General features: G+C 45.2%; 1 protein-coding gene across 3 annotated transcripts in view; it reads left to right on the top strand.

Annotated features, from left to right (window-relative positions):
• The first annotated feature begins 2,419 nt into the window (after positions 1 to 2,419).
• Positions 2,420 to 11,454, top strand: part of ARID5A (AT-rich interaction domain 5A) — a 28,168-nt gene continuing 19,133 nt past the window's right edge. Inside the window, exon 1 of one of the 3 annotated variants that reach the window (XM_048512980.1) lies at positions 2,420 to 2,542. In XM_048512980.1, coding sequence (XP_048368937.1) covers positions 2,539 to 2,542 — 4 coding nt within the window. In that variant the 5' untranslated portion in view covers positions 2,420 to 2,538. Of the gene's footprint in view, positions 2,543 to 9,450; positions 9,471 to 11,454 lie in introns of those variants that run through there. The other 2 variants (XM_048512979.1, XM_048512981.1) reach the window with 2 other exon arrangements.

Genomic DNA, 11,454 nt, shown 5'->3' with positions numbered 1-11,454 from the left:
CCTGGGGAGGAACAATTCAGCCCTGGGGGCAGGACTTGGGCTGGAAGGGAGGGAGGGGGGATTTTGAAAAAGTGCTACCTTTAAAAAATATGCTGAAGGGATGGGGAGCAGTCGCTCCCTTTGCACCCTCATTAGCTACACTATTGGATACCTGAACATGTAAACTGCAGGCACCAGACTTGGTGACATGGCACCACTTCTGATGGTGTTTCTGTGACCGTGCTCGCCATCATTCAGCACACTGGGCACTAATTTCCTATTCCCTGCATCTTCAGGCTAGTTGGAAGAGGGAGATATCAGCTGTTTAAGCAAGAAAACTAGTATTACAGCGAAGAATTCTGTTGGAGAGGGGGTGTCAGCTGATCTCAGACAGCCAATCATATGCTACTGCCTTCTATATAACTGTGCACCTTTATTTTGGGCACTTTGTTGCTGAAGGAAATTAGTAGGCTAGTGTGCTGGGCCAGAGAAGGTTAGAATTTTGATGTTTAGTCCCAGAAACTGCTGTTTCAGAGCTTTCTTCTTAAGCTCTGAGTATGTTTACTGACTGCCAGGTGAGACCTGGAATTCTCCCAGATTGACAACTCATCTCCAGATGAGATATATCAATTATCTTGGAGAAAATGGCAATTTCAGAGGCCAGACTCTATAGCATCACATCCAGTGGTGGGATTCAGGAGGTTTGCACAACTTCGGCAGAACCGGTTGTTAAAATGGTGCTTGTAAACAATCAGTTGTTAAATTATTTGAATTCCCAACATCGGAACCGGTTGTTAAATTACTTGAATCCCATCACTGATCACATCCATGCCGATCACATCTTCTCCACAAACTCTGCCTTCCCCAAGCACTGGTCCAAAATCTCCTTGAATTTCTTAAGCTGGAATTGGCAACTTTAGCTCTGAGGCCAATGCTAATCAGGTCTACTCAGAATTCTATTTGAGTCTATTCAATAGGGCTTACACACATGAATGTGTTCTTAGGAGGGCATTGCCTGCTTTTGTTCTCGAAACCTTTGTATGATCATGGAAACATATCCAATTGGTAGGACAGCCAACTCTCTGTCTTGGGAATGTCTGGGAGATTTGGAGGCAGCTGGGGAGAATGGAGTTTGGAGAGAGAAGGAAGCTAGAGGGAACGAGATGTCTGTAGACTCTGCCCTCTAAAACTGTTGTATCCTTCCAAGGAACTGATTGCTTTAGTCTGGTGATCAGTTGTCATTCTAGGAGAACTCCAGGCACCATCTGGCAACCTTGGATGTCTGAGAATGGGAATTATAATATGCCTGCTTCAAATCTCTCATCTGTCATGAAATTAGCCGGGCCTGTTGTAGGTCTTCCAGATGGACCTGCTTAGCTATGTGGAGATCATAATATTTATTGGCCTACCTTACAGGACTGCGGTAAGGACCACTGTGTTATTGTATAGCTGTTTCCCACATTGGGTCCTCACTGCAAATTGCAAACGTTAAACATACCATGTACAAAACATGTCCAAGCTCCCTGGATGGAGAGTGGAGAAAGGATGGGATTATGGTTGTCAACCTCCAGATGATGGCTGGAGATCTCCTGCAACAGAGGCCAGTTCATCTGGAGAAAATGGCTGCTTTGGAAAGTGGAGTCTATGGCATTATGCCCCACTGAAGCCCCGCCCCGCCCCGCTCAGCTCAACCCCACTTTTCTCAGGCTCCACCCCCAAAATCTCCAGGCATTTTCCCAACACAGAGCTTGCAACCCTAGATAGGGTGCCAATGTAATAAAGTATTTGCATTTACTCCATTGCAGTGAGCTTCTGTAACTTTTCTTCCATTCATTTTTTTCTTTTAAAAAACTTTTAAAAATAATTTTAATTGATTTTCACAATATATTTAATAGAATATAATTAGAAAAGATACTATAGAATAGGTAAGAACTAAACAGAGGAGACACCTACTCAAAACTGTATTAATTAATCATTACATAATGGATCCCGATGTGATATTCTAAAATATTATCAGAGAAATCATCCCAGAATCTTTGAATCGCTGTCTTCTATCCACCAACTCCAAAACATCTTTACTGGTTAGACTGCTATATCTTAATCATTATCAAATTATTAATCCTCAAGCCGTTTTTCATTTTTACATGATCATTCAGCTTCATGTGAAAAGTGAAGTCCCCATTTCTCATCAAATTCATGTTTTGTCCGTTTGTTTCATTCATGTTTTCCCTGACACTGTTTCACAATAGCTGACGGTAAGCGGAAACTAATTTCTTAAACATTACTGCAGAAGGTTTATCCGGAACTACCCTTCCCAGAATCCATCAAGACAGAGCAGGCGGAGACCATCCCTCTGACTGACGGCTCCTTTTGCCAACTGCCTGAGCCCAGCGCGTCGCTTAGCCCTATCAGGGCGCAGAACGATTCGCTCGCCGCTGGGGCCAGGAGAGAGTTTAGCGGAGAGAGTTGCGGGCTCAGTTGTTCTGTAGAGTTGGGATCACATGGGACGGATCGAGCCGGCTGCTGCCGCTAAGCCGGGTAGGATCTGCGCTCCGGGCGATGGGTAAGCGGGGAGCCTGGTGTTGGGGACCGAGCCCTGTGCCCTCCTTTCCCCGACTGGGTACCAGGACCTTGGGGAGACCGGGCGCGCAGCGGACTAGAAGGTTGTTGGAGGCTCTGCCTTTAGGATGGGGTTTGTTGGAGGCGCTCTCTTTAGGATGGGCCAGTCCAGGAGGAGAGGGTGGCTTTGAAACGGGGGGCGGGCGGGCGGGCGGGGGGAGGGGGGAGAACCGGCCGGGAAGGGGGAACGGATTTTATAATGTATCCTTGAGGCTTCTGCGCCAAGTTTCCTGGAACTCCTGTTTGCGCACAAATTAATTTAGGGATCGCCGAACTTGGAAACTATGCGTCTGAAGGCGGGTGGGCGGATTATGAATCCCGGTTTGTTAATTGTTTTGTATTTCGTCGAGTTGTACCTTGTTTACCCATCCGGGGCGGGAGAGCATTACGATCTGGTAATGCACCAACTGACCAAAATTCCTCGATTGGTGTGTGTGTGGGGGGGGGGGGGGGGGTTGCTTTCTTATTCTGCAGACCTTTTGGCTCACGCAGGGCTTTGCGTGTTTGACTACGCACCGTCCGAATTCAAGGAGATCCCGTGTCCAGTCTGCCTTTTGATCTTGCCCTGTGGGGGAGCGCCGGGGGAGTGGGAGTGAAGCGCTTTGATTTTTCAAGAGGAAACGATCGGACCTATGCAAAGGCTTGCCTTCCCCGGGCTGGGTGGCTCAGCGCGCCGTTATTGGCAAGGATGATCTGCGATTAAGTTGTTCAAGTCACTGAGTTTGCATTTCTGAGCAGGTGGAAGGCCGGGGGGTGGGGGGGGGGGAGGGAGACGAGGGAGGGGTTTTAACCTGGCAAGGCGGTGCCCTTTAAAAAAACTGTTTGCTATTAAAACAAAACAACTCTCCCACCTCCCGCACTACAAAACATTCTCTCACACACTTGGTATTCGGAGCATGGAGTGTGTCAGCTCAATTCACGTGATCCGACCTTTTTAGCCATGCCAGAAGTAGCTGAAAACTTTGAAGTTTGTTTTTTGTTTGTTTTTTGTCTTGTGTATTTTCCCAATACTTAAAAGAACAGCAAAATCCTGCTTGCTTACTAAGGACTTTCCAGTCATTTTGATCTCATTCTTGTTTCCACCACCCCTCCCCTCATCAAGTGTATTTCAACACACTTCTGCGTGTTTGTCATTCCCTTTCCTGTTGTGTTTTCTAATCTCTCGCTATTCTCAGCGCGTTTATTGTGTCAGCTGTTAGCAACAGCCCCCCTTCGCCCCTCCCCAGCGTTTCGCAGCAGAGCCGCTGTTCAGGCGGCTGGACTACCCTCGTGGCTTCGAAAGAGTTAAAAATGTGATATTGAATGAAGTGTGCATGCAGGTCTGGTTCCATTGTGCTCGGTCATTTCCTGGATGTGGCTTGATCTGCATTCTTTGAAGATGCCAACAGGCTCGCTGCCTCTCCGTGAGCCAAGAAATATTTAGGGGGTTGTTGACCTTTTTTCTCCCTTCTCGAGAGCGGTTGTTTTTAGGAAGAACTCATCAGCTTGGAGGAACTGAGCACGTGTGCCCTTTTTTCTTCCACTCAGGGCAGCACGCTTTGGAAGTGAGAGAAGTGTTTGATGCTCCTGTTAGAAAGAAAGAGAGCGACAGAGTGGGACCTTCCCTTGCTGAACTAATAGCTGCTTTAGGGGGCAGTTTAGACCTGGGGAAATGGCAGGGGTAGGATAAACTTTCTTGTCAGAAATGTGTGGGCCTGTATTGTGTGTAGTATGGCCTTTGGATGGTACAAAGTTAAGCACCTGGGGAAACTGAGGCAGGAATGCACCTCTTTCCTCAAGGGGCACATTGGCACAGCAGTTATTTCTCCTTTGATGAATATTCTGAGAGAGTCACAGAATAAAGCTTCTGTGAAATGCATGTGCTTCATTTCCTCCCAAGCGAGGTTTGAGCAATACCGCTTTGCCACTCCTATGATTAAAATTCAGTAGAAAGGCCGGCTACACTTTCTTGGAAGTGGGGATTGGACCTCTAATACTGGGCAGGGAGCATCCTCCCTCCCCCAACGCTGAGCGCAAACACAGTGAGCTCATGGCTCCCACGCCAGCTCTGATTTCTATGATTCACCGTGAAGTTTTGAAACTGATATGCTGTACTTCTCCTTTATGTGCGTGTATTCGTGTGTGTATTTTTAAAACTTACTGGCACTGACAATCTTGTTTCCCAATTTTGTCACTTGATGTTTTGGCGTGTTGCTGGGACTTTCTGTGTTTCAAAAACTGCTTTCTCTGGAAAGACAGGGTGGCTTTATTTTCTACTAGACCGCAAAGAAGAGCTGGAGGGGTTTGCCATTGTGGGATAATTTCTCGGACAAGTGGCTTTATAAGACATTGCTTTGCTGGATTTATATCGGTCCTACGTAAATCAGTGCTCTCTCTTCCCAAGAGCAGCTGGCCAGATGTTTCTGGGAAGCCCACAAACAGGGCATGAATGTGATGGGGGGGGGGGGACTGTGGCTCAGTGGTAATCTACTTGGCCTTTAGAATGTCCTGAGTTCAATTCCTGGCATTTCCAGGTGAAATGACCAGGTAATAAGGTGATATAAAAGAGCTCTGCCTAAAACTCTGGGCAGTTGCTGCCACCCTAAGTAGACAATATTGACTTTGATGGGCCATGGGTCTGATTCACTAGAAGGCAACTTCACGTGTGATGGCTTGTTGTGTATCCCCACACTGGCCAATGAAAATTCAATCTATATCGCCTCGGAACATAGAGGTTTTATTTAACTGTTCCGATTTATAAAACCTTCAAACTTTATGAAACCTTATAAAACGTTATTGCCGTATCAAACATTAATGATGTGTTGTATGAGAGAGCTGGTTCTTTTGTCCAGCAGCCAGCTTTTGAGCGTGACCCTTTTTTTATTATGAGAGAGAAAGAAAGAAAAAAGTTCTCTCCTTCCATACCACAATTCTGTTTCCTTTTCCTGTTTTGAGGTTCGGTTTCAAGATCTCTAAATTGGACTTGGTGGTAATAATACACCCACCCCACTCTGGCGGAGCGTGTAGGGGGCAGTCGCTCTGAAAGCTTTGAATCTGTGCCAGATGGACGGATAAATAATTGGGTTGAGGTCAGCACATTCCGTTCTCTTTGCTGGGGGTTGGAGGAGGAGGAGGAGGAATTGGAGAGCGGGCTGCCCTTCCCCGTGGGCGAGCAGGGCACAAAAAAACAATTATTTTCATTGCCCTCCCTAAGAAAGCAGCAAACTGCCACAGAGAGATTCCTGCAGGCAGCTGCTTTGCAAGGGGAGGGGTAAGGGAATGTCCCCCCTTTGTCAAAACAGGTGTTTTCAGGACTGTGAAAGAGATTGAGGCATCCCAAGAGCATGAAATGCAGAGTTGTGGTTTCTGCTTGAAGTCTTTAGATGGGGAGAGTGCAGGAAAGTTAGAACTGAAGAGCTCTTTTTTTCTGCTCACTCCCCTCCCTCCCCACACATAAATTAGTTTACTTGGGTCAATAAACAAACTCCATAAACCATGCGAAGCAGAAGGAGACGTTTCTCTGGGCCACAGATATTCTTGTATTCTTAGTGTGTTTGTGTTTTTTTGATGCACGTGTGTTTCACTGGAACTTTGAGGCTGCCGTTGTGAAGAAAGTTGAGGACAAGTCTAATGTTTTGCAGGAGTGCTATGCAGCGGATTCATGTCATGGCTCTAGGGACATGCTTCAGTCATTCAGGGATGGGAGGAACTCTGTACATGCTTAGAGGTTTATTTGAACTTTATTATGGTTTCTCTGAGGAAGGAGCTAAGCCAGCAGTAGGAGGAATCCTTGGAAGTGCCCATATTAGGGCCAACCTGGATGTGATGCTGGGAATCTGCGGTCAGGAGTTCATTCTGAGTCTCTAAATGGGGCCCTGATTCTGTTGGGATGATAGCCTAGGATTAAGGGGGTTAACTCTTTCTCTCCCCTCTTTTTTGTGACTTGACCCATCCCCAGAGCCGTTGTACTAGTTCAAAGAAATAAGCACTGTAGATGATTGGTCATGCCAATTCATGTATCATGGAGTGTGCAGATGTATTTATGTGTTATGTTGAGTCTGCCTTTCTCTCTAGGGGCTTTTCTAGACATTCTGTTTACTCCTGATTTTCTTGGGAGTCGAACCACAAGCGTTGGAACTGATTTGAGCACGGCTGTTCTGCACGCCTGCCTTCTCTCTGCATTTTCACAATTGAGGAGTCAACGTCATTTTCTTCTGCATATGAGGAAAGTTTTCAAAGGAGAGTGCTGTTATCACCAGTGGCATCACAGCAACCCCCATTACACATGTTTATATAAATATTATGGCTGCTGAAATGTCAATATACCAATATAGGGTTGTAATAATAGTTTAAGCAGGTTCTCTGAATTCCCAGTTTTCATTTTTTTTAAGAAGTCTCTAGTCCCCTTCCTCATGGAGATGGGCCTTTCCCCTTATATCTCTGCAAGGGGCAAGACACTTATTTTTTCCTTAATGAAGGCACGGGTTTCCCAATGGGCCAAATAGTACTCCCCTCACTCCCTGACCATTTAATTGTGGGGGAATGGCTTGGGGCAACTCACCTCTGATCTGACTGTTATGTATGGGTGGGATTGCCAAACCCAGCCTGTGTACATGGTATTGTGTGATTCTGATACAGCATAAGATGGGGAGGGGGCTTGCTAAATGGGTGTGGCCAAAGGAAAAGGTCTGGCTTCAAGAATAAAAGGACCTGTGAGAGACTTCCTTTTTTGTCTCATACCAATAGGACCATGTCATTTGGGGCAATCTCTAACTCTATTGGCCGCCATCAGTATCGACAGGGGACAGTTAACAAATGCCTTTCAAAAAGCAGATTTTTGATAGCTGCCAGTGTTGAGTCTATAATCAATATATTGGGGAGGAGTCGGGGAGGCTTCTCCATTTAAAAACTAGGTGTCATTAGAAAGGCAGTTTCTTTTGGACTGGCAGGCAGAACTTCTTTGCTGCTCTCTAGCAAGTGAAAAGGAGAGCCAGAGACAAAAATAGTTTTAAAAAACAACCAAAGGGACAATCCGGAGGGAGCCTCTTCTTTCCACCAGCTCTGTTTTCAGTGTAGCTGATCTGACTTTTGTTGGGTTTCTCTTGTTGCGCCCCCCATCTATTCACATCTGTTCTTTTGTTGTCTTTTTGCTGAGTCCCGTGGTGCGTTGCAGGCGCCTGCTAGTGTCCCCCTCCCCACCTTCTTAATTTCTGCTGTAAGTCTGATGAAAGGGGCTCAAAGTTGGTTCCTCCCCCCTTTTGTTTCCCGAACTTGTCATCATGTCCAGTAATCCGCTCAGAAGCTGGACTTGTTTTGGCTGCCGTGTGCCATGATCTCATACTCAGAGAACATTAAACTGGAAGGGTTTTTTTAAAAATCCTCCCTCCCTCCCTGCCCCCCCCCCCTCCGCTGCCTCTTTGTACAGTATGTTAGTGTTTTGAATGAGCTCACTGACCCCTCAGGGAAGAGACTGACATACAAACTGTTTGAGCAAACATGAGCTGGAAGTGGATGCGGAGGCAAAGATGGCTGGCAGCAGTTCAGGGCTTGGTGTTTTTTTTTTCAAGAGTCTGAAGAGTCCTCTTTTTAGTACGCCACAATAATGTACCAGTGCGGATCCTTCTGGACTGTCTTTAAGGGCTCACGGCTGCAACTGGAATGACGGACTCAAAAGCTGGTACCTCACAGTTCAAGTAGAGAACTTGGTTGAGACAGTGGGTTATTTCCCCTCCTTTCCTTAACTTCTATATTAAGCAAACTATGCAGTGTGGAATTAATCCCATGAATGCAGAAAGGGTGGAGGGGGGAACTGGGGCCTGCCTCAGTGGGCCAGGCATTTTCTAAGTATGTCTGGGAACTTATTTGAGGATTGCTGATGGATGATCTGCCTTTTGTTTCATTACACATTCTATTAACCGATCAAACACTTTTAGGCCAGCAGATCAGTGGACCGTACCAAGATGTCAAGGTAGATGTCTTTTTTTGTGAATTTATATCGTAGCAAACACCAAGCAGCCACTTTTTAAAAAGTTTTATTCTCCTATTAAGAGTCTCCTGAGAGTTGTGTGGGCATACGAGAGGATGGGATACTTAGGTATTTTGTAGGGGCAGAGGAAAGGTGTTTGGTTGTACCTGATGGCTCAGGGGTGGAGCTTGAGGGGAAGAATCTGTAGCATTACAGGAAGAGATTCAAAGGGTCAGATTTGCCAGTTGAGACCCTGGGTCTTATAGAATGGAGCTTGAAAGCAAAGAAGCCATTGCCTGACATGGGGCAGAGCAAGAGGTGCCTGGTGGCCCCTAAACCCCTGCCTGTGGTGACCCCTGGCAATTCAGGGAAAGAGGTTTCCACTACTGGGTGCCTTAAGGATAGTGCTTGATGAGGTGCTGTCAGGAGGGTGATACTAAAAGCTTCTGTCAGTATAAGCAGGAAATAGCTGGCTATGTTGATTCTGGCCCCTCACCCTGACATGTTACTCTATTGTCTCGAGACCACAAGGAGCATGTAATGGTTCAAGTGTGGTTTGGTGCTAGAATAAAATGACAGGACTAATAGAGGTTCAAAGAAAAGTAAGAATGCTTCCTTAACTTGCAGCCCTGCTAATTGGCAGTTATGTTAAAATAATCTCTTACTCCATCTACGGAAGCTTTGGTTGATTGTTGACAGATTTAAAGCATGGAGCCCCAAATTTACTCATGGCTGATTAAATGTGTGCTATTCATAGTGTTATATCTCTACCCCCACCCTCCAAATGATGAAACTGCTTATCACTTCAGTTTCTCTCAAGAAGGGTAGAGGAATATCCAACTAGGCTATGCTCATGGGTCAGGTTAGCATCGTCGATCCACAACTTGCATTGACTTCCGGGAAGGGTGCTTCTGTCTGTGGTGGTCAGGTGAGTTTCAGATGGCTCTTAAAAACCCACACCTTTTGTCTGCCTTCTAGCTAGAAAATATTTCCATTCCTCCTTTGCACTATGATATAAATGTTTTGTATCTAATGTTGATGATAGTGGGGGCATGGGGGCATGTCTAGGGTGCAGTCTTCCCAGGCCTGAATCTGATAACCTCCTCATTTTGACTTCTGTAAGGGCCAGTGAGCAAAGAATTCTGTTTCCACGATTCACTCGGTGCTTGGTTTCTATAATGCACAGTGACCAAAAGGATGGGCAGAGAAGGCAAGTCCGTAATGGTTTCTGTGATACAAATGTGAAAAACCAAACGTGCCAGTTGAGATACAATCTGTGCAGATATTCTGGTCTAAAGCCACTGATTTCAGTGAGTTTGGACTGAAGTAAAACTGAATAATATGTGCTCTGTTGAATGTTCACCCCCCCCTTCTCTCTTCCACCCCCTTAACTTAGCCTTCCAGTTTCTAGTGACCCATGCAAGATGCAGGCTGATGGCCTGGAGAGATTAAAGTCTCCTGTGCCCCATTACTAATCTCCCCCAGTGTGAGCTTGTAATTCTTTAAGCTTTAGTGGGTGTTTTCTAATTGGCTTGAATAGAAGACAGAAAGTTAGGAGCTGGACAAGTGGGGGGGGGGGGTTGGATAGTGTGGTAATTACCACACTTGGCACCCACAGCCTCCACTTTTAATCAGTCTGTGATGTCCAGCAACGAATGGGATGGGATGATATGCAGAATTTAGATTGTAACCTCCTTGGGGGAGGGATCTGTCTTGCTTGCCCATGCTAATCTGTAAAATATCATATACATTCTGAGCTCTGTATAAGCAGATGTTTAGTCTCCCCCGAATGACATGAGTGTTTCCGAATTTGTTTTATGGCTTTTGCAGTTATTCCTTCTTCCTGGGCAAACCCTCATTTCTGACTTCGCTGAGTAACTGAAGTGATTTGGGGTTCTTTTGGAAAGTACGTTTTATTGGAAAGCTCAAAAAGGAAAGCTAAGCCACCTGCAAAGTCTCTCAAAGTGTCTTGATTTGGTGATTTTTGGAGAAGATGGATGTAAAGCTTGGTTAGCGTTCTGTTGTTTGTTTCAACAGAAGTCAGTTGCATAGTGAAGTTATGAAAAGGATGACTAGAAGTGCAATATTAGTCAGTACCTGTATTGTTTCAGCAAAGTGATGGAGGAGGAGGATGACAACTGGTGAGCTCACATGTGTCAAAAGTTTCCCACAAACGTTCATCGTTACACCAGCCTGTAAACAAGGGTGGTATTGACCCCTTCTTCTGCAGTTGAAAAGCTGAAGATGATACTATGGTTCATGTAAGGCCATCTGGATTGTCCCACCTGAATCATCCGCTAGGATTTTCAGTCAAGTGTGACTTACTAGTGAGGAATTTACACCTGACATTTGACTGAAAACTCTTGATAGAGGATACATGAAAAGTATCAGATAAAGTTGGGCCCTACAAATTCTGACGTGAAACATTCTTATGTCCTCTGAATATGTGAACGTTCACTGAATAATTTGATTCCTCTGTTCAACATGCAGTGATACATGATTTGTTTTTGTTTCAGTATTTTCCAACTGATATTTGACTGTATTTGATAGCCAATACGAACAGGGTGTGTTTGGTTTTTTTTGTATTTGACAGTTGGCATTTAGTATTGTTTCATATTTGTCTGTGTTTGACAGATGGTGTTCGGTATTGAATGTTAGAATTTGGCAGTTGACAATTGAGACATTTGCATTTGACACCTACTAAAATCAGAACAGTTCTAAAGCCTTTGAAGCAGGGGGTAGAATTTCATGTTTGAATTTTTCTCTCTTTTTCTAAATGAAATCGGAAACTTTGGAGTGAGTTTTGGACCTATGGGAATATTTTGTTCAATTGGGAAAATATTCTCATATTTCTGAGTCTGGGATGAAAACCCCAGATGGATGATGAAATATTGTAATGGGGACACTTGAGA

This window comes from Sphaerodactylus townsendi, linkage group LG12 (genome assembly GCF_021028975.2).
Source record: "Sphaerodactylus townsendi isolate TG3544 linkage group LG12, MPM_Stown_v2.3, whole genome shotgun sequence".
Classification (NCBI taxonomy): domain Eukaryota; kingdom Metazoa; phylum Chordata; class Lepidosauria; order Squamata; family Sphaerodactylidae; genus Sphaerodactylus; species Sphaerodactylus townsendi.
Note: the sequence above shows the minus strand (reverse complement) of the source record. Positions and strands in the feature narration are given on the sequence as shown.